Raw genomic sequence first — 23193 nt, 5'->3', positions numbered from 1 at the left:
ATGTTTTTGTGCATTGATGAGAAATGTTTTCCACCTGCAATTTAGTAGTATAGTACTGCTTCATTTGTTTACTTTTACAGAGCTGTAATGCGTTTTTTTTTCCACGAATGCGGAGAATTATTCCCTTCGTACAACTTTACACATAAGATAGTCCTACCAAGTTAATAGAAGTCCAAGATTCAATGAGAGGACAAAACTCTTCAATCATTTATAAATATCAACAATGAATTTCAGCACACTTTATTCCATTATTAACAGAGTAACAACAGTTGCTTAAAACTCGAACCCGACATTCATACGTTTGATACACCAAGGAAGGATGAGTTTACTCTAGTGGCCATGATCACAAAATATGGCTGCTGAAAGTTATAGTTACAAGGGAAACTCCTAATCTCTTTTCTCAGAGTTTAGATGTTGCTAGCTTTATCAGATCCTTCCTAAGAATTTTGCCAGAAGGATTCTTGGGTATGGAAGCCACAAATGCAACTCTCCGGATTCTCTTGTATGGAGCCACCTACACAAACAAAATTATCTTTAAATTTAGCCATCACTACAGATCTGAATAGAATACCAGAAATTGCAATGCAGTTTCAAGTCTTAGTACGTTCATATAAATTCCTCTAGTAAATGACATTTTAAATTACCTGTTTGGCAATAAAATCCATGACTGCACTCTCTGACAGACTACTTCCAGATTTTCTTACTACATATGCCATAGGAAACTGTCCGACATCCTTATCCGGAAACCTTAAACACCACAAGATTTATGAAATGAGCATCAGAGATCCATAGCTTCATACCCCTCTGACTAATTAAGGAAGCCACTGTAATAGTAAAAAATCAGAGAACGCAATTGGAAGTAATACTCACGGTATAACAGCAGCATCAGAAATTTCTGGATGAGTGAGCAACAAAGCCTCTAACTCTGCTGGAGGAACCTACAAGTCCATATGACAAGTTTTCAGAGCGTTGTAACCATTAAAGAAATGTCAGATGCATAATACGTGTTTAGGCCATTTGGCCATATAGAAAATCCAGCTATATATTGGAAGAACGATAAACTGAGTCTTTTGTTTACCTGATAACCCTTATATTTGATCAGCTCCTTTAATCTATCAACCACAAAAATGAAACCGTCCTCATCTATATAACAGAGATCTCCAGTTCTTAACCATCCCTCTGAGTCTAAAGTTGAGGCAGTAGCTTCTTCATTACTGAAATAACCTGTGTTGGAGGGAGAACTGAATAAGTTAACGGATATTCCAGCAATAGAGAAACTTCAACACAATCGGGAATAAAGGCTATAACAATAGGTTTGCTTCCAATAAGGATTGTAGAAGAATGTAACTACAATATAGCAGTTAAAATCCTACTTAAGGTAAGTATATGATGTTCTTTCTTACTCTTGGAAAATACAAAGGATGGGGCAGCAGACTACTTTGTGGAAAGATGCTAACTAAAAATGTATTAGTAATACAAAATCCAAAATTCTCGAAGAGAAAATATAGAATATCACATTAAGAAAAATTCATTACAAAGGAATTATTGGTAGATAATAATGCATCTTAACCAGAATTATCTCAAGCTAATAATAAAAGAAGTATCTCTATTTAAGAATACGAAACATGTAGGATGCGAGTATAATTTTAAAAACCTATATGGAGCTGTCAGTAATAAAATAATCAAACTGAGGTCAATATAACAAACTGAATATATTGTAAACTGAGGTGCAAAACGTGCAATTAGTTTTTCCAGTAGTGATTTCTAAAATCTCTTAACACATAGGCAAAATATCAAACTAATTTCCAAATATTAAAAACATGTGAAAGTCATTAAATCCTTTAGGGTGATATTGAACTGACTTTACTTTTAACTTGATCCTATGTTCTGCACTAATTCTGGACAGGATTGCATAAAGTGACGCTTCAGTTGATGTCCAAAAAAAAAAAAGGAGAAAATTCTGAATATTTCTTTAGTCCCCATCTACTTTATTGGACCATCAACAACTATGGTAGACAGTGGAGCAGACAAAAAGAAAATGCTAAAGTTTAAGTGATTTAGTGGTCAATAAAATGGATTAAGAACCATAAGATCTCACACTTAAATCCTAGTAAAGGTAAAAACATTACTAAGTGATTTTTTTTCATTTGTCCAAGTTTCGGTGAACAAAGTTATCCAATACTTATATTGGTGAGAAGTGATATGTGTCTCGTGGAATTAGTCGATGCGTGTACATGCTGGTTCGGACATCATAATTATAAATTTTTTTATTTTTTTCTCACCCGGTATCCGGTACCCATATTGGGGGTAAAGCGATCCCTAACAAAGGCGACTCCCTGCCTAGGGCTCGAACTCTAGACCTGTGGTTAAGGATGAAGGAGTACTTACCACTCCACCACAACCCTTATTGGTAATTATAAAAAAAGTTCATAATTACATTATCTTAATGTATGGACTGGAACAAAAGTCACTGGTCTTATTCAACTTAAATTATATGTAAATTGAAATTCTTTTAAAATACATTTTTGTACTAAAAATTCCTCTCCGCTGTCACAAAAGAATGGAGTATCATATTCCATCTTTTTCTGGATCTGCAATTATTCATCACCTTTTAGTTACAACTTGAGATTAAATTGTGACCATCTCTTTCCATTCTTTCTTATTTAATGCCTTAGCTGCTAAATTCCAACTTGTCATTATTTCTTAAATAATGCTTTAGCTGCTGATTCCAACTTGTCACACTACTGTAACATCACTAAAAAATTACTAGGGAAGATGATTCATACAGATATGGCCAACACAACTTTTCCGTAGTATCATATTCAATTATTGCAAAAAATTAAATCAAAATGCCAAAAACATGTTTAAAAAAATAAAAATCATACCTTTCATAATGGTAGGTCCCCTTAGCCAAAGTTCACCGGTCTTATTCACCGGAAAAGCCTTCCCACTTTCCGGATCCACAATTTTTGCCGACATGCTCGGCGACAACATCCCCGCCGTCCCATATCTCCGGCTCTCCTCTAACGAATCCGTTGACGCCCCAATTGCCGTTGATTCAGTCAACCCATACCCTTGCAAAATTGCCACACTAGGATATTTCTCCAAAAACCCTTCAATTACTTCCTTACTTAACGGTGCACCCCCAGAAAGAACTTTCTTTAAACTGCTCAAATCATATTTCTTTTTAATCACCTCAGCATTATTCACTAAAGCAACAAGAATTGGTGGCACGAGTGGTAAATAAGTTGCTTTGTATTTGTGAATTGATAATAACATTTCGTCCATTTCAAATTTCGATAGTACCACGACTGTCGATCCACTAGCTAATAATCCTGCTGCAAAAGCTGCTAAACCGTAAATATGAAACATGGGTACCGTACATATAAAAGTTTGTTCTCCCTGGTCTAATTTGAACCGACCCACAATTGTTTGAACCATAGCAATTAAATTTCTATGAGATGAAACAACTCCTTTACTTGCACCAGTAGTTCCTGAAGAATAAAGCAGAGTAGCCGTATCATCTTGTGTCACTCGCTCTTTCAATCTGCTTTGAACAGGTTTTTTCTGAATCAAATTCTCTAAATTACCCAAAATCTTGAAATTAAAATTATCCTTTTGAGTAAGATTTGTTGTTTGATTGTTGATAAGAATAATCGGGAGATTAGAATCGACGAGCTTAGGGAGGAGTTCAGGGATTGTGAAAGCGATTACAGGGTTTGAATCTTTGATCTGTTTGTTAATTTCACGTGGGGTGTTGAGGGGGTTTGTTGTGGTGATAATAGCGCCGAGGGACATGACGGCGAGGCAAACAATGGGGAAATAGATGGAGTTTGGTGAGAGGAGAAGAACTACGTTGCCCTTACGAATTCCCATGTCGATAGAGAGACACGTGGCTAAAGATTCGACGGCGTTCCAGACGTCGGAGAAAGTGAGTTGCTGCCCTGTTGTGGCGTCGATGAAAGCGACTTTGCCGCGGTGTGCTCGTGATGATATGAAAGTTGTCACGTCGAGAGCTTCATTTGCTGGCAAGGGAATTGGGTCTCGTTTACTGTAGAATGTTGAGTCCGCCGGAGAATAGCCGGTTCTTGGATCGACGGTTGAGCCATTGCTAAACTGTGCCATTGATGGAAAATGGAGCTAAGCTAAGCTTCTATTGAACTGAAAATGGGAATTATGATGACAGATTTGGGATCTGAGGAATTCTATAATATAGTATTTGTGGATCACCAAAGTTGACTGTCACTTTAATGATTTTTGTAGTATGACTCACTCTGCAGGTATCTGAATGATGCGTGTTACACGTGCAGATAATTATGTGTTTATTTTTCATAAGATGGAGGTAAATTGCGGATCTGCTCCCAAATGTTTGAACTGGGTTACTATTTTGCCCCTTTGACTTCAATTATGCCAAATGCTTCCTTTAAATATTAGGTAGGTGGTTAAGTTGTCCTTTACTCGAAGGTAACCAAATTATGACTCATGTGTTGAGTACTTCATTGTTTTGTTTTACATACTAAAAGTTACGCGGATATTATGGTGAGTAGTTAATAATATACGAATTATTCATTTTAAATATATATTTGTTATTATTTAATTCTTTTATTTTTATATTGTTAATATATGTGTTTACCTCGAAAATACGAGTAACAATTAAATTTGATTTGTGATTTTAAAGATATATGATTTAGCTCAATACCAATTAATAATCAAAAAATATGAAATAGAAATGAAAGAGACAAATGAATCAAACCAATATTAGTCAGCAGCAGTGACCTCGAGCTTAGTGACCTCGAGGTGAGCTTAGAACAATAAGAACAATTAAGCAAGAAAAGTAAAATAAGAACAATAGAGCTGAAGGATGATTCTGATGAACGGTAAGCAAAAAGTAGAAAGTATATTTTTTGCTCAATGATTAGATAATCTTTACAAATGGTTGAGGTCCTCTTTATATAATAGGGGAACCTTAAATAAGGTATATTATTATTAACAGTAAGAAATATTCTTGATACAGCTGTCTAACCGCCTAATACGGAATCCTACAATCCCATTTCGAGATTTGCGCCATGATCTTGGGGACGTGGCAGGAATCTAGCTCATTCTATTACAAATTCATAACAGTACTATTTCGGGGTCGAGCACACGTGGCTCCGATGCTCCTCGAGCACTTAGGTCTTCGAGCCTCTTATTCTACCTTCGAGCCTCTTATTCTACCTTCGAGCCTGAGCTTGGTCTATATCGAATTTTTGTTCTCGATGCGACTTCTCGAGCCTTTAATATTGGAGGCATATGATTTTGATCGTATACATTGGGTTCGCTCTTAGTCTATTTCGATCTCGCTCTTGAGGTGACCCTCGAGCTCACGAAATAGAGTAGCCCCTATTTCTACAGTATACAGATAGTCCCCGCATTTCTTAGAGTATAACGACAAGAAACGAATTGAGTCCTTGATCTTTTATCCCGATTTTCCACGATATCATCATCGTGACGTAAGCGACTGAGGAAACGAAAGCTTGGAAGTTGGCCTTTCTCGAGGAAAACTCCGAGAACTTTTAGCGAGTCTGGCGGAAGGTTCCGAGGGCGAAGACGCTTCTGTCGATGAGAACCGTGCCGCTTAGGTTTCGTGCTTTTAGTAATTTTTTGCTTTTGAGGTTGATCGACCCTTGCGAGGAACTCTTAATTGTGACTTATAGCTTTTGTAAAAAAGTTTATACAAAGCCTTTTTCCTTCAACGGCTTCTGAATTTGTTACTCTTTTATGCGGGTCAAAGTGCCTTATCATAAAATTCCTTTTGAATGTCCAAAGTTTGAGATGGTAATGACCGATAATAAGTTCTGCCCTTGAAAGTTTTTGATGAATGGTCCCCGAATGACTATTCGAACTTGAGTTTGAGTAGCTGTTAGGCTTAACAGTCGATGAGGTAAGGCAGCCCTTGGGCTTGATAGTTGAGTGAGTGCTCGCTCGAACTTGAAATAAAAATAGCCCTTAGGCCTTATGGCCAAACAAGGACATGCTCGAACTTGAGATTAGGTGGCCCTTGGGCTCGAAAGATAGTTCCCAGAGTGAGAATTTTCTCGAACTCGGGTAGCCTTTGGGCTTAGTAGTCGAGTGAGTACTTGCTCGAAATCGAAATGAAGTTAGCCCATAGGCTTTATGGATAGTCCTTGAGTGAGAATTTTTTCGAACTCGGGTAGCCCTTGGGCTTAGTAACCGAGTCAGTACTTTCTCGAACTCGAAATGAAGTTAGCCTATAGGCTTTATGGATAGTCCCTGAGTAAGAATTTTCTTGAACTCGGTTAGCCCTTGGGCTTAGTAGTCGAGTGAGTACTTGCTCGAACTCGAAATGAAGTTAGCCCTTAGGCTTTATAGTCGAGTGAGGATTTGCTCGAACTCGAAGTAAAGTTAGCCCTTAGTTTTTTTTTTTTATATTGGACCTTAGGCTCTTTTAGATCAGTCCTTAGGCTCTTTTTGATCGGCCCTTAGGCTCTTTAAGTTGGGCCAGTTCAGCCTCTAAGACGGCTATAATTTTTCCATCTTTTAGGCTAAAAGACTTAGTGAAAATTTCTTTATACCTTAGCATGTATTTTTTGTACCCATTGGGTTTTTCGAGGGTTCAATCGATCAAAACCCGTTCGTGTTACTGCCTCTTAAGGCGTTTTCGAAGGTTGATGTTATCGAAGCCTTTAAATTATTCGAGGGCTAATTTTATCGAAGCCCTTTATGCTTTTGTCGAGGGTAGCCAAGTTTAACCGATTTTTCAAAGTATTTGAAGGCCTTTAATTTATGGCAGAAGTCAGACGTTTCCAAACCGCATTATTTCAGCCGTAGCCTTTTACATGACTGTAGTCTTTAATATGGACGTAGCATTCGGGTATGTCTCTTGGCCTTGTTTTCCGATAGCCTTTCGAACTTGTCCGAAAGGTTAGTCCCCGAGTATGATGGCCTTGGCCCATATATCGAGGGGTGCCACTTTGAGGTCTTATGATTTTGAACTGGGATAGCTCGAGTAGGTAGTCCCCGGGTGTTCGAGGTATGCTCGCTCTTGAGTTAAGATAGCCTGTGGGCTTTTATGATCGAGTGAGGATTTGCTCGAACTCGAAGTAAAGTTAGCCCTTAGGCTTCGTAGATAGTCCCCGAATGAGAGTTTGATCAAACTCGTGTTAAGATAGCCCTTGGGATTTTGTATTTGCTATGGATTTCGGACGCTCCCGATCCGCGTTAACTTGGCCGTAGCCTTTTTAGTTCGGAACTTGCCCTTTGGGCTTACCTTCTGTTTTACTTCAAGCTTGACCGAAGAGTCAGTCCCGAGTGGGGTGATTGATTAGCTCCAACCCTACACCACTATAGAATGGCAAGAGTGGTCGATGCAGCTTTTACCCGAAAGGTCGAGATCGAATTCACAGAGAGTTAATATTGGTTTGGAGTTGGGTTTCTATCTAATCTAGTTATGCATGTTGTTCTTAATTGCACTTCTAAACATGATTGGGTTTGTTACTATTCTACTTTAATGCTAATGAATGCTGAAAATAAGCTAAGTACAATATTTTTGTAAGGGTTTTCTCAAGTGATAAAAAGCACTAAGGAAGTGACTTACATCAAGGTGAGTATCTCATGTGATGTAAAATTTAGGACAAGCTTGTTTGGGGTCGTGATATAACCATTACACATAATTATTCACTCTATACCTCTCGGTAGTTTGAGTGACTTTGCTCTAGCTAATTGGCTTTCTCAAGCCCAATTGGGTGTTCAAACAATACAAGTAAAATTGGCTCAAGTCGGGTATTACTATCTCTAGATTTAACCCTTTAATTGGGGCTATTAAATCTCTTGAATACACCCCAATTCCTGTTAGCCTAAATTTCCTAGACTTAGTCCCTCTTTCTCAAGAAGAGTCTAAGTTATAAAGGCATGAATCAGTGTTTGCAACCACCAATTCTACAATTAAAGTATGAAACAAGCTAAATATCACTAACCAATAAATAATTAAGCCCTAAAATAGAAGACTCATTAAATACCCACACTAGGGTTGGGTCACAACCCTAGCTAATGGGTTTAGCTGCTCATAATAAAGGTAGAAATCAAAGATGGAGATGAAAGATAAGTCATAAATGTTGATTACAAAGATAAAATCCAAGAATAATAGCTAAAGTTACTCTAAAATTACTCAAAATAGCTAAGTACGGCGGTTCACGAGCTCCTCAGTACAAAAGATACCCTAAAATTTTGAAAAAGATCTATTTATACACAACTGAAATTACTAGACAAAAATGTCCCTACAGAGATTCCGCTAACAACTTAATAATGAGTGCCTCAACGCTTGGGCTTCCGTGGCCGCGCAAAAGTAAGCGCATACCGCATTTCTTCTCTTCTGAGCTTGGTCTGGACTTGATTCCGCTAGGAGCGGAAAAACAACTACCTCAGCGTTGTCTTCAACCGCGGCAGCGAAATATGTTCGCGGACCGTGCTTTTCATTTGAGCTCCAATCTCCAGTCCTCTAATTCTCAATTTCGCTGAGGGAGAAATTTGGACCGCAATCGCGTCAAGTAATTCCGATGCCGCACTATTTCACCGCGATCAGCGGTGTCTGTTGTGACAAAATTTCCTTCTCTGATCCTTAATTCCGCTGAGAGCGTAATTATGGTCACCTCAGCGGTTGACCTTCCGCGGCCGCACTATTTCATCACTGTCAGCGGTTTTAGCTCAGTTTTGTACTTGTGCAGGTTTAACTCCTTTATGAGTTGGTTATGACTTTATTGCTTCATTTTGACCAAACCCTACAAACAAGCACAATAAGTTAGTTTTCAGGAATACTTTTATACATTTTTGACCCATAACCTAAGCAAAAGAGAGCATAAGATAGGCTAGAATCTATAGTTATCAGTGGCTGTGGCCCCTGAAATCGAGGATCATCTTCAAGGTCTTATAGTCTCGAAATGTTGGCAGTTTGAACTTCCGTTGTGATCGGCCCTTAAGCATGTTTACATAATAAATCAAGAGTATGAAATAGAAAATTTTTCTAGAAGCATGAGATATCGACAAGGAAAAATACTTCTCTCAATAGACGATTATACATGTGCACATGTTTGATGTTAGGTCTCGAGTAACCTATATGGGCATGGCTCATCCGACCGTTTGACCCTTACAAAATTTTCCTATCGAGGACCCGTTGTCATGAAGTAACTTCCTTGCAAGAAAGCGGACATTCAAGGGTAATGCCTCCTAGATCTCGAGGCTTATTTTAGGGAACCTCGGATACCATTGAACTTCCCTACGTTAGCACGAACAACGGTTGCCTCGTTAAAAACCTTGTCGGAAAAACCCATTTGGGACAAAAATTGGTCCAAGGGAAAAAGAGTGCAACATGTGCTTTAAGATTCAAAGCTTCATGCTGATCCTTGTTGATAGCCTATAAGTGTTAGTTGAAAAAATAGAGAGAATCGGAATGGGGTCTGTCACACCTCCTTTTTTTCACATACACCACTGTAAGGGTATAAGGGGGTTTTTTCAATTAAAGGACAATCGAAACGGGATTTATATTAAGAAATTCAGAGTCGCCACTTGGGAGATTCATGGTGTCCCAAGTCACCGGTTGAATCCCGAATCGAGGAAAATATTGACTCTGTTTAACAGTCCGCGAACCAGAAATCCGGATAAGGAATTCTGTTAACCCGGGAGAAGGTGTTAGGCATTCCCGAGTTCCGTGGTTCTAGCACGGTCGCTCAACTGTCATATTCGGCTTAATTATCTAATTTTTATACAATTACGAACCTATGTGCAAATTTTAACTTTTAACCGCTTTTATTATTATCATTATTATTTTAACAGAGAATTGCAACGTTGTGAAAACGTATCTCGAACCACGTCACATCAATGTACCCGTGGTTATCGACACATTTGGACTCCGTTGATATATGGATTCGGGTCACATAAATGTGCACTCGAGTTTAAGAAAGTAATTATTAAAGGCGCGCCTAAAGCAACTAGCGTATTATTATTTTGGGGAAGGCCGTGAACTTTTGCTAAACGGCCCATCCCGAAGTCTAAGGAATTTTACAAACACTTATAGAGGGCCCCGCAGCTTATGTATTTTGTTTGTCGAGGCTCGTCTCATTCATTATTTAAAAAAAGAATTGCAATGTCATGAAAATGCATCTCGAACCACGTCACAATCAATGTACCCGTGATTATCGACATATTTCGACTTCGTTGAGATTTGGATTTGGGTCACATAAATGTGCACCCGTGTTTAAGAAGGTAATATTATTTAAAGTACGCGCCTAAAGAGACTAACGCGTTGTTATTTTGGGAAGAAGGCCGTGAAATTCGCTAAGCGGCCGATCCCGAGTTCTAAGTAATTAATATATACAATCGTGAGGGCCCCGCAATCTGTGAGTTTTACTAGGCGAGGCTTATCTCGTTTATTTTAAAAAGACAATCCTAAAGTGACTACATTTTTTCTATTTTTATTTATCTCTAAAAGAAAAAGAAATCCTACCCAATCAACTTAATTCACAAAGTCCGGTACAATAAGGTTTGTTATAACTGGGGTTCATGGGCACATGAATTCAAATCATTCAACGGTTTTGGGCCTTTCTACAGTCCGTGTAAGAAATCAGTACAAACGCCAGCTTGGGCCCAAATGTGAGCCCAATTAAACAACGGCTGAGGGCAGGGCCCCAAGTCAAATCTCCACAGCATCAGTTACATGAGTAAAACGCGAATATTACTCCTACTCATTCTACTGTTCGTTATTTACATATAAGAAATGGCTTATATCATGCATCAAGTCCAATTTGGTTTAACACTGCCTTTATTAACGTCAATCCGGGTAACCAGTACCCTTAATTTGAATTACATGTTCCTTCTTCAAAACTAGTGAGCCATTACCAATTGTTTTGAGAAATCTGTGATTATTTAACAGTAGAACAACACAATTCGAAATGCTAAAATCATAATTGACGCCTACGACTGGTGCTATCTAAAAATGCTAGTCACATTTACAATCTTCTCTTCTTTTCAATTGCTGCAGTGATATCTGAATTATCAAATGGTGTGCAAGCTAAATACTCAAAACTAATAGAACATAATCTAACAACTATAGCTTCCGATTGATTTTAATAGTCCATTAAGCTCGTTCCTAACTTCACAGATGCCCACATGTAGTAGTATGAACTATGTTTTTAAACAATAGGAGAAACTCATACAACTTAATTTCAGTCCAACTATTATAGACTAACATGGATCTATATCATCAGTGAGTGTAGAATTTAAACACACAACTCAAAGAGAGGTTAAATCAGAAACAAGCTTCACTTCTTCATATAGCATTATTTCCGCACATTTTCAGCCTACAGTCATTCGAAGGGTGCAATAGTGTACCTGGCATTTGAAAATATAAGAAGAGGAAGATGAGAATTGTCACACCTCCTTTTTCCGCCCCCGCGAGGGGCGAAGGAGTTTTTTCCAATTAAAGGACAATCGAAACGGGATTTGTTTATTTATTTCAGAGTCGCCACTTGGGAGATTTAGGGTGTCCCAAGTCACCAATTTAATCCCGAATCGAGGAAAAGAATGACTCTGTATTACAGTCCGCGAAACAGAAATCCGGATAAGAAATTCTATTAACCCGGGAGAAGGTGTTAGGCATTCCCGAGTTCCGTGGTTCTAGCACAGTCGCTCAACTGTCATATTCGGCTTGTTTATCTGATTTTATACAATTATGCGCTCATGTGCAAGTTTTAACTCTTTGCTGCTTTTATTATTATATTTTAAAAGAATGTGAACATCATTTAAAAATATGTCTTTGGATTGCGTCACATGAAATGCACCCGCAATCCGAAACACATTTTTATTCAATGTTTTGGGATTTGGATTTGGGTCGCATGAAATGCACACCCGAGTTTAAGAAGGTAAGATTATTAAAATGCGTGCCTAAAGTGATTAGCGTATTTATTATTTTTGGGTAAGGCTATGGAGTTCGCTAAGCGGCCGATCCCGAGTTCTAAGTAATTAACACATACATTTTGTGAGGGCCCCGCAATCTGTGTGTTTTATTTGGCGAGACTCGTCTCATTATTTTTAAAAGGATAATCTTAACATGACTATATTTTCTATTTTTCGTTTCCTAAAATAAATGAAGATAAAGTCCTAGTTTATTTACATACTTTCGGGTTATTATAGTTAAGTTTCGAAAGTGAGTTATTTAAAGAGTTTACATGGCAACGCATAGAACATTCTACATACAGACAGTAAAAGAAAGAAAAGACTACATTAAATTACAACTTCAAATCTTTCTCATTTTTTGCATTCATGCTTCGAGTGGCTTACAAGATGAACCAGTGTATCAGTTTGTGTACCTGGTATTTGGAAAGCAAGGAAAGAAGATGGAGATCAGTAGAAGCAGCAGTAGTGTAAATACACAACAACAGCAGCAACCCAACAACAACAAATTCGAACCAGATTCAAGGCCTAGAAAACTTTGAAGAAAAACCGAACAACTCAATAGAACAAAACCCAAAAGTTTGTAAACAAACTAAACAACAACAACCCACACGTTTATTAAAACCCGAAACTAAACTCGTTTCTCACTTTGTTTTTGTTTTCTCTTTTTAAACTCTATCACACTCTCTTCAGATTTTCAGAATGTATTCCTCTCTCTCTAAGTAAGTCTTTCAAGTTCAAGTCTAATATTCAAGTTTTTTTCTTTTAAGTTCTCTTCTCAAGTCTTCAAAGCTCTCTCTAAAATGTGTCAAATGACTTTATATATAACAAGACTCTTGTCTTGAATCCTCAACCCGAAATATTCTCCAAATTGCATGTTTTGTCCCCACTACTTAATGTTTTCTTTATTTTAAACCCTTGTCCCACATGCTTAACATAAATAATTACATTATTCCCACCTCACTACATTATGTCTTGTCCCCCACTATATTAAACAATTATATCAACCCCAACCCATTACATCTTGTCCCCCATGCTTAACATAAATAATTACATTATTCCCACCCCACTACATTATGTCTTGTCCCCCATTATATTAAATAATTGTTCAAATGTTTAATTCCAAAAATACCCCTCCGACCTTACTGCAATTACCATTTTACCCCTGAACGTACTGCAATTTACCAAACTACCCCATCAGCTATAACCAATCACCTAATCAATCTCAACCAAAATACAGCAAATATGACCAATTTCTAAACAAATTTCAACAACAAATCTCATGAACACAGATGAATCATACAGCTTCAAATTAACGAGAATAAGTTAACCATATTGGGAACCAATCCTGGTTAACTTAGACCAAAAATGAATGAGCAAAGAGACAACAATATCAACAACAAAAATAAACTGAAACAACATGAATCACAATTAACGGAAATGATGCAAACTGAAATCATACCATGAACAACAAAAAAGTAGGAATTATTTTGACTGAACAAATTTTTAACAATAATCCTACTTTCAGATTTAACAAAAAATAAGAAACTAATCATAACAAACAAATAGATTCAAACTAAACTAAACACTCACTTGAAAAATTCAAAAAGCAGCAAACTTAAAAAAAAATGCATGAACACAAATTTTCTCCAATACAAACAAAGAACCTGGGTTCGAATGGCAACCTCGACGCGCTAGTCGACTGGAGTCAGAAGCAGAACGATGGGGTTTGGTTTTGAAGTAGCTGCTCGACGTCTTGGCTCTAATGAACGGCAACTCAACTGGAACAAACCGATGGAGCTTCGGACAGGACCTCAAGAACACGAACAGATTTTGATCTTATTTTTACACACAAACCCAAACGGCGAAGTACTCTACGGACTCGCTGCTGCTAGTGGTGTTTCCATTCGCCGGTGATCAAGTCCGGCAAGGCAGCAAATCGAGCGACGGGGCTAGAAAGGGGAGCGACTACTATCATCTTTCACTGCTAAGAGGAACATGCGAGAAAAATGGTCTGTTCGTTTTTTTCAAAGACGATGAAGCAACCTTTCTTTATTTTCATGGAAAGGGCTCGATCTTCATGGAAGCAGTTTAGGCAGTTGTTTCATGCAGCAACAACGGGACAGTAGAGTCGTTTGGTTGAAGATGATGCAAAAGAAACAGTAGGTGAAGGGGTTGGAGAAGAAGACGCAGCAACAGCCATGGGTGTCGAGCTCAAGCTCGACGCCGGAGAAGACAAAACAGTAGCCATGGGGTCTATTTGAACGTAGCAGAGCTGCTGGGAAACGACTGAAGAAGATGAAGCAGCGGACAACGACATGTTTCGTGGTGGAGCTTTGGTGTTGAAGGACTGTGGTCGTTTGGGGTTATGTCCGGCGGTGAGGGGGTTGACTTAGGTGGTCCGACGACGTGTGTGTGTGTGTGTTGAAAGGGGAGGTAGCCATGGTTGGCTAGGGTTTGGGGTGAAGGTTTTGGAGAAGAAGAGAGGGGGTGGCGGATGGGTTTCTATTTTTGGTTTTAGGGTTGGTTTTTTTAGTTTGTTTTGTGAAAATGTTAGATAGGGGGTGTTGGGTCTTTGGGTTATGGAGCGGACTAGGTCGACCCGTGTTGAGATGGACCGAGTCATGGGGAAGGTTGGGTATTTTTTGGGCCTGTGGCTTGAATTTGAAGAAGAGCCCAATTCCGATTTTCTTTATATTTTTTGCTCTCTTTTCTTCTTTTATTTTTCTAAAACTAAATTCTAAAAACCCTTAAATTATCATATAGAACTAAATTAAGTTATGAAAGCGCAAATTAACTCCCAACAATAATTAACACACAATTAAGTAATAATTAAGCATGAAATTGTACAATTGGACATTAAATGCTAAAAATGCAAAAAAATGCCTATTTTTGTGATTTTCATTTTTTGTAAAATAAACTTAATTACTAACAATTGTAGGATGACATCCTAAATGCAAATGCGACATATTTTTGTATTTTTTATTAATTTAACAAATAAACATGCACAAACAAATACAAATAATTATCCAAAATGTCACAAAAAATCTCAAAATTGTACACCAAGGAAAATCCTTTTATTTTGAATTTTTTGGGAGTAATTCTTTCATAGGGCAAAAATCAAGTGCTTACAGTTGCCCCTCTTTGCCCGAAGACACGAAGGGTTTTCGTGCAAAGATAAAGTGAGCGATTTTTGCCCATCTGAGTACTCCGTGTGAAGCATTTTTTGAAAAAGATTTAACCGAACCTTTGCTTCAAAGGTTTCCTACATATCCCTGGCTAGAAGGGAATCAGGTTAATGTAGTTCGGGAAGTTTTGGTAGCTGGGACTACGATGGGACTGCAATATTACTGCTATTGCATGCTATTACCACTGCTTACCGATCTCCTTGTTACACCGGGCTTAAAAGAAAACAAGAAGCTAGGCTAGACTACGGATCATAAGATCTCATCTATCTTCAACTTGTTCTTGTTGCCTTGCTTTCTTGTCGGCTTGTGTTTCTTCTGGTGCTTTTCTTCCGTGCATTTGGGGATGACACTGGCCTTTTGCTTTTCTGAATACCAGTTTTCGTCATTTTGTTCAGTCCGCTGGGGATATGGCTTCCTTCATTAAGCTTTTCGGTGGTTCCTCTGGGGATACGACTTCTTCATCAGATTTGTTATGCTGGACATAATTTAATGTTCACAGGCCGCTTCTTTCAAGACGCGTCTTTTCTTCCTTTTGACTCGTGCGCTTGAATTTGTGCTGGGACCTCTTGTTGCAACCTTCTGCTTTCCGGTGATGAGGATTTTTATTGTTTCCTGCTGGGGATTCCTATTGTAACCTTCTGCCTTCCGGTGGGTTACTGATTTCAAGATCTGCAGTATAAGACTGAAGAGTATTCCTCTCGTTATACAGGTGGGCGCCTGAAACATTAAATGTAAAGACTGAAATGTATTCCTCTCGTTATGTAAGTGGGCGCCTGAGACATGAAATGTAAAGACTGAAAAGTATTCCTCTCGTTATGTAGGTGGGCGTCTGAGACATGAAATGTAAAGACTGAAAAGTATTCCTCTCGTTATACAGGTGGGCGCCTGACTTCAACAGCAACTTTGAAAAATAAAACGCCTTTCCTCTCTTCAGGCGAGCTCCTGACTTCAACAAACAACTTTGAAAAATAAAACGTCTTTCCTATCTTCAGGCGGGCTCCTGACTTCAATAACTTTGAAAATAAAATGCCATTCTTTTCTTTAGGCTGGCGAGGTTTCAACAACTTTTTAAAAATAAAATGCCTTTCCTCTCTTCAGGCGGGCTCCTGATCTCAGCAACAACTTTGAAAAATAAAATGCCTTTCCTCTCTTCAGGCTGGCTCCTGACTTCAACGACAACTTTGAAAAATAAAACGCCTTTCCTCTCTTCAGGCGGGCTCCTGACTTCAACGACAACTTTGAAAAATAAAACGCCTTTCCTCTCTTCAGGCGGGCTCCTGACTTCAATAACTTTAAAAATAAAATGCCATTCCTTTCTTTAAGCTGGCGAGATTTCAACAACTTTTACAAATAAAACGCCTTTCCTCTCTTCAGGCGGACTCCTGACTTCAACAACTTTGAAAATAAAATTCCATTCATTACTTTAGGTTGGCGAGATTTCAACAACTTTTACAAATAAAACGCCTTTCCTCTCTTCAGGCGGGCACCTGACTTCAACAACTTTGAAAATAAAATGTCATTCCTTTCTTTAGGTTGGAGAGATTTCAACAACTTTGAAAAATAAACGTCTTTCCTCTCTTCAGGCGGGCTCCTGATTTCAACAACAACTTTGAAAATAAAATGACATTCCTTTCTTTAGGCTGGCGAGATTTCAACAACTTTTAAAAATAAAACGCCTTTCCTCTCTTCAGGCGGGCTCCTGACTTCAACAACTTTGAAACTAAAATGCCATTCCTTTCTTTAGGTTGGCGAGATTTCAACAACTTTTACAAATAAAACGCCTTTCCTCTCTTCAGGCGGGCTCCTGACTTCAACAACTTTGAAAATAAAATGCCATTCCTTTCTTTAGGTTGGCGAGATTTCAACAACTTTTAAAAATAAAACGCCTTTCCTCTCTTCAGGCGGGCTCCTGACTTCAACAACATCTTTGAAAATAAAATGCCATTCCTTTCTTTAGGCTGGCGAGATTTCAACAACTTTTAAAAATAAAACGCCTTTCCTCTCTTCAGGCGGGCTCCTGACTTCAACAACTTTGAAACTAAAATGCCATTCCTTTCTTTAGGCTGGCGAGATTTCAACAACTTTTAAAAATAAAACGCCTTTCCTCTCTTCAGGAGGGCTCCTAACCTCCACAACAACTTTGAAAAATAAAACGTCTTTCCTCTCTTCAGGCGGGTTCCTGACCTCAACAACAACAACTTTGAAAAATAAAACGCCTTTCCTCTCTTCAGGCGGGCTCCTGACTTCAACAACTTTGAAAATAAAATCCTATTTGAGGGCGGATGAACCCAAAATATCCCATTTGAGGGCGGATGAACCCAACATATCCTATTTTGAGGGCGGATGAACCCAACTAGGAAGTGTGTCTCCTACAAGTAAAACTTGTATGAACCAAAATCAGGAAGTGCGTCTCCTAAAGCAAAATATAACCTGAAAGACCCAGCCTAGGAAGTGCGTCTCCTATGGGTGAAACTTCAATGATTCAAACTAGGAAGTGTGTCTCCTACAAATGAACTTAAATGAACCAGACTAGGAAGTGCGTCTCCTAGGGGTAAAAATAAACTTAGGAAGTGCGTCTCCTATGGGTGAAACTTTAATGATTTTGAACTAGGAAGTGCGTCTCCTATTAATGAAAACTTAATTCAGGAAGTGCGTCTCCTATGCATGAAATAAAACTTAGGAAGTGCGTCTCCTAGGGATAAAAATAAACTCAGGAAGTGCGTCTCCTATGGGGTAAAAATTAACTTAGGAAGTGCGTCTCCTATGGGGTAAAAATGAACTTATGAAGTGCGTTTCCTATGGTGTAAAAGTAAACTTAGGAAGTGCGTCTCCTATGGGTAAAACTAAACTTAGAAAGTGCGTCTCCTATTGGTAAAACTAAATTTAGGAAGTGCATCTCCTATTGGTAAAACTAAACTTAGGAAGTGCGTCTCCTATTGGTAAAACTAAACTTAGGAAGTGCGTCTCCTATGCGTGAACCATTTCCTTAAAAACTTGTGTTGTCTTCCCTCGTAACTGCTGGGGATAACACTGCTGGGGAATTATTTACTTACCTGTTGGGGGATAAAATGTTATCAGCTGGGGATAATGCTGTCAAGGATAACACTGCTGGGGATTTTGATTCATTCAAAACTAGTGCTTCACTCTTCGGAAGGCTGCTGGGAATGACACTGGCCTTTTGCTTTTTCCGAGCACAAGTTTCATCCTTTTGTTCTGTCCGTTGGGGAACAACTTCCTTCATTAAAACTTATTATGCTGGGGGTAACACCGGTTCAAAGACCACTTCCCTTGAGACTGGTGCTATCTTTATTCTTCCCCAAATGGGTATCTGACTTTCAGAAAATTTTCTAAATGAAAGGAAAATTTTCTACCCCAGTTTGATAATCTCCCTTATGGCATGCATTCCCGTCATCAATGCCATTTCTTTTACCTGTTTCAAATCAAACAAAATTTGTTAGTTTAAAACACGGTGGTTGGTTGTGATACTCCTACTGGGATGGTTTTCCCTTTCTCCTTCCTTGCTCTGCGTTCCAAAACTTGTTAGGGATGATATTATTTGCTGGGGATAATCCTTTTCTGCTGGGGATATCCCTCTTCTTTTGTGGCATAGCTCGGAAACTGACATTTCCCCGACCTTTTAGGCTCGTATGAATTTCCCAAATCATGCTCATTGCTCTCATTGCTTTGTCCACGGGCCTTGGCCTTGAGTTTTAATAACCTTTGATTTCGGTGGGGATATCCTTCTTGGCACTCGCCCATCCTTTTGTCCATCTCCTTTTGCGGGGGATATCTTTCTTGACACTAACCTCGCCCTAGTTCCTTCCTGACTTAGACCATTTGGATGTTCTAATCGGATCTGGTCTTGCATAATTGGAAAGCTGATGGCAGATTTTGAAGTCATTTCTCACTTATCTGACCAAACAACTCTACTGGGGAATTTTTCTATGAAAGGAGAAAGATAAACAAAAAGGGAACAGAATAAAAGACAAAGGAAAAAGATGACTCCTTAACAAAAGAAACTATAAATAAAAACCTATCAAACGCAGATACCGACTCTAATGGTCATGACATGCACATGTGGCCTATCCTCCGCCGTCAATCGTCTTTCAAGATCTTCATTTGGCGATTCCCCATCTGATTCTCAATCTTATTCGACTTGTAGTGCCCGAAGGGTTTTCACTATCAAGCCTCTCTCATTTTGGTTTTTCTCTCAGCTTTCATCGCCTTATGGTGCCCGTGAAGATTTTCACCGATAAGACTCTCTTATTTGTATCACTTTCCAGCTGGGGATTTGGAGTGTTACCGATATGACTCTTTCTGCTGGGGATTAGAGTCCTTTCTGCTATGGATCAGAGTGTTATGTTCACCGGTAAGACTCTCATTTGTCTGACTTGGCATCTTTTGAAGACTGATCAGAAGGTCTTTCTTTGGACCGTAATGTGGGTTTTTGGACAGGCTAGAAAAAAAGGTATTAAAGGCTCAAGAAACAAGTCAATTTGGGGTTCAAAATTACAACCTTTGGAACCATATTTGTCTACAGCAAGCGTAACCCTTGCCCCAGTTTCTTGCTTGGGGACTATTATTATTATATTATTTTTTTTCTTCTAATTTTTGTTACATTATGACCGAGCCGTGAGGCGCCTACTTATCCTTTTTGAGGAATCAGGTCAAACGTAGTTCCCAATTCCTCCGTTTTCTTCTGACTTTCTTTTGTTTTTTGTTATCATTTTTCTTTTCTTTTCTCTTTTTTCCTTTTCTCTTTTTTTCGTTTTGTTGTTTTCTTTTTTTTTTCTTTTTCTTTTTGTGTTTTTTTTTCTTTTTCTTTTTCTTTTCTTATCTTTTTATGTTTGTGTTTCTACTCTTTGCTACTGATTCCGAAAGAGGGGTATGAAAGAAAACAAATAAGGCTCAAAGGGTTAACGAAGGAGAAAGTGTTTAGATAGCAGAATAAAATGCATTCGTCATTCTAATCTTCAAAACACGCCAAACACAAACAACACCATTAAATATTCGCCACATCTTCTGATTGTGCCGGACTTGATAACCATATGCATACATTTGCCTTTTTTCTTTTGTCATTTTTAAAGCACCGTTGGGCAATACTCTCACTTGATTTTATGGTTTTTCTTTATGTTTTATTTGCCCCAGTTTCAGATGGCTCGGGCTTCTCAAACCGTCCTTATTTCCTTTAAATGTTCTGGTCACCTTTCCGGGGTTTTATGATTAACTTTTAAGATTAGGCCCAAACTGTGTACGCATGTCATGTCACTAGAATCGGCGCTGAACAAAAATGATAAAAGGACCAAACAAAAAGATGACTGGAAATAATAAAAGACCGGATTTTGTATTAGACTACCGGTGAAATGGTTTGAATAACAAAACAAACAAACAAACCAGAATAAAATCCTAAAACAGCCTGGACAAAACTTAAACAAACCGCTATGACAAAATGGAAAGATAAGAAAGTTTGTAGCAAGACAATATCCGAATTACAACCCTAATAATCCGGAGAACAAAAATGACAACAAAATAAACCATCAAAAGCATATCTCTTGCTAACCAAGGAACGAAGCGCCCTCCCAATTATCAAACCTGGCATCTTAGCCACTGAGTTTTGCATCAATACTGCCAAGACCATTACCAGCTTCAACATCATCAACCTCCGTCAACAAGTTCTCGATAGGGTTCGAGTGCTCCATGTCACTGTTAGTGATCACAATCCGCCCTTTTTGGATCATTTTTTCTACTTCCCTTTTCAGATTACGACAGCTCTCAATGTTGTGCCCTCTGACATTGGAATGGTATGTGCACCGTGCTGCCAGATCAAAGTTTCTTGCACGTGGATCTGGAGTATATGCGGGGAGCGGCTCAATCAAGCCAGCATGCCTTAGCCTTTCAAACAGACTTGCATAAGATACTCCGATAGGGGTGAGAGCCTTTCCTCGTTTCAGCAACCTCTCGTTCCTAAATGCTTGATTGGGCCGGAAACCTGATCTAGGGGGCTTCCGGTAGGCTTGTGAGGGTGGATAGGCCTTTTGTGGAGCTGGGTATTTGGAAAGTGAAGCATGTCTTTGGGAGTCTCGTGGAGAGAAGTAGCATTGGGGAGGGGAGTAGCGTTGGCGAGTGATGGAGCTACTTCGGTAGCTAGGAAAGCTGCCATAAGTGGGTTGGGATGGAAAGTATGGGGGATCTTCCGTTATGGTGTTGGGTGCTGGGGTAAGGACAGAGTTCAAGAAGCTTGGCGGTGGCGGGGGTGGTGTTTTCCCAGTCATCCATGCCTGATACATGTCTGCCACATGCTGTCTCAGCATTTTCACTTCTTCTACCAACCCGTTGTTCCGTTCAACCAGTTGTTGTCGGTCATCAGTACCGACCCACTTGGTTCTGCGGTTTTGTGTCATTGTCCTTTGACTTTGCTTTGCAGGGAGGAGTTACCACAACCAACCACTTTTCTATATATGAACACAGCAAAGTGAAGCCATCACGTTAGTGTTAGGGCATTTGACAGATAATCATATATCAGAGATACAGTGCACCTAAGCAGTTAGACCGTTCTATCACGCATTCATGTGCGTCGATCCGGCTTCTTGTAATTGTGTCCCTTTGAAAATCTCCCACACTTTCCTTTATTTTTCTTTTTCTTTTTCTTTTTTCAGTGGTGGTCGAATCTTATGGAGAATGCCTACGTATCATGACCCCGCATGAATCAGACCTTGCGTAGTTCGGACAAAATGAAAGGTAACAACAATGAGACATTTTTTTTCTTTATCAATTTTCATAATAAAACAAACTGGGTTTCAAAGGTTGAAAGATGACCTACAAACTCAAAAATCAAACAACCCACATATTCTAGTCAAAAGATTTACAACCTCAAAACAAAAGGCCAGCTCCCTTTCTCCGTTTGACAAATGCAACCAAACGGTTATTTTTTGCAAATGTGGCCCCTTCCAAATTTCACATGAATTTTGAGGTCGGGAGGATTATTTTATGACACTTTACAAACTTGTCCGTTCTTTTACGAAAATAGCCTTTCGACAACTGAAAGATACTCTAAGGCTATTTCGGCAAGAACGGCTTAAGACGCTGCCAAAGCTGGCTCGACTTATTTTGACCAAAAACCCAAACGGTATTCACCTGACCGCTAACTCTTTGTTTTTTTTTTCAAATTACAATAAAAACCTGGTGTTGCAAACACGGCCCTTCAGCGCCTCGGGGACGAAGATTTTTAAGGCTGTGTGAGTCAACTGGACAAAAAATACTAAAAAAAATGACCAAAAGGTGGCTGTTTATGCAAAGTCAGCCCTCCGGCGTCCCTTTCGGGAACATTCGGCTATGTTTTGACAAAACAGCGTCACCCGACTTCTTTATGACAAAAATTAAAATTTTGACATGTTTTTTTTATTTATTTGTTTGTTTTTGGTTATTTTAGCAAAAAGGGAGGTTGGACCCGATGAGGGTTGCCTACGTATCTCACATCCGGTGAGAATCAAACCCGCGTAGTTCGGGTCATCATGAATAAAGTAAATAAACTAACTTTTATTATTATTATTATTATTATTATTATTATTATTATTATTATTATTTATTATTATTTACTTTTTTTTTATTTATTTTTTTGAAGGAAAGACTTATAAAGAATAAATGGAGCATTTTTCAAAGAAGGTTTCTAAAGAAAAATTATTATATTTTTTTTTGAATTTTTAAAGAGAAACTTCTAAAGAAGAAAGAAAATATTTTTGGAATTTTACTTTCAATGAAAGAAATGCTTCTAAAAAATATTTTTGAATCTTGACTTTTCTTTTCAATTTTGAAAGAAGAATGAAAATATTTTCGGATTTTTTTGGAAGAAATTAAAAGAAAATATTTTTATTTTTTTTAAAACAATTAAAACGACTTTCTAAAGACATCAATAATGGAAAATATTTTTGGATTTTTTTCTTGAAAATTGGGGGTCTAAAAAAACTTTTCTAGAAAGGAAATAAAGAAAAATACTTTTTGGATTTATATATATATATATATATATATATATATATATATATATATATATATATATTGCAACAAATAA

General features: G+C 38.4%; 1 protein-coding gene across 1 annotated transcript; it reads right to left on the bottom strand.

The window, feature by feature from the left end:
• Positions 1–228: 228 nt before the first annotated feature.
• On the bottom strand, positions 229–4313 carry LOC107812179 (putative CoA ligase CCL5). The gene is made up of 5 exons (XM_016637214.2): positions 2886–4313; positions 1079–1224; positions 871–938; positions 645–747; positions 229–514 (listed from the first exon to the last, which is right to left on the bottom strand). Exons 1-5 carry the CDS (start codon positions 4123–4125, stop codon positions 401–403), a joined length of 1671 nt encoding a protein of 556 aa, XP_016492700.1. The 5' UTR covers positions 4126–4313; the 3' UTR covers positions 229–400.
• Positions 4314–23193: the final 18880 nt, after the last annotated feature.

Source organism: Nicotiana tabacum, chromosome 20, assembly GCF_000715075.1.
Source record: "Nicotiana tabacum cultivar K326 chromosome 20, ASM71507v2, whole genome shotgun sequence".
Lineage (NCBI taxonomy): Eukaryota > Viridiplantae > Streptophyta > Magnoliopsida > Solanales > Solanaceae > Nicotiana > Nicotiana tabacum.
The sequence above is the reverse complement of the archived record's forward strand: the minus strand, read 5'-3'. Positions and strand labels throughout refer to the sequence as shown.

Bases quoted from the DNA above. Each gene is read 5' to 3' on its own strand.
- LOC107812179 (XM_016637214.2), bottom strand. From the start codon at position 4,125: ATGGCACAGTTTAGCAATGGCTCAACCGTCGATCCAAGAACCGGCTAT. The intron at 939-1,078 runs GTAAACAAAAGA...ATGGACTTGTAG, and splicing joins TCAAATATAAGGGTTATCAG to GTTCCTCCAGCAGAGTTAGA. The intron at 515-644 runs GTAATTTAAAAT...TTGTTTGTGTAG, and splicing joins TGGATTTTATTGCCAAACAG to GTGGCTCCATACAAGAGAAT.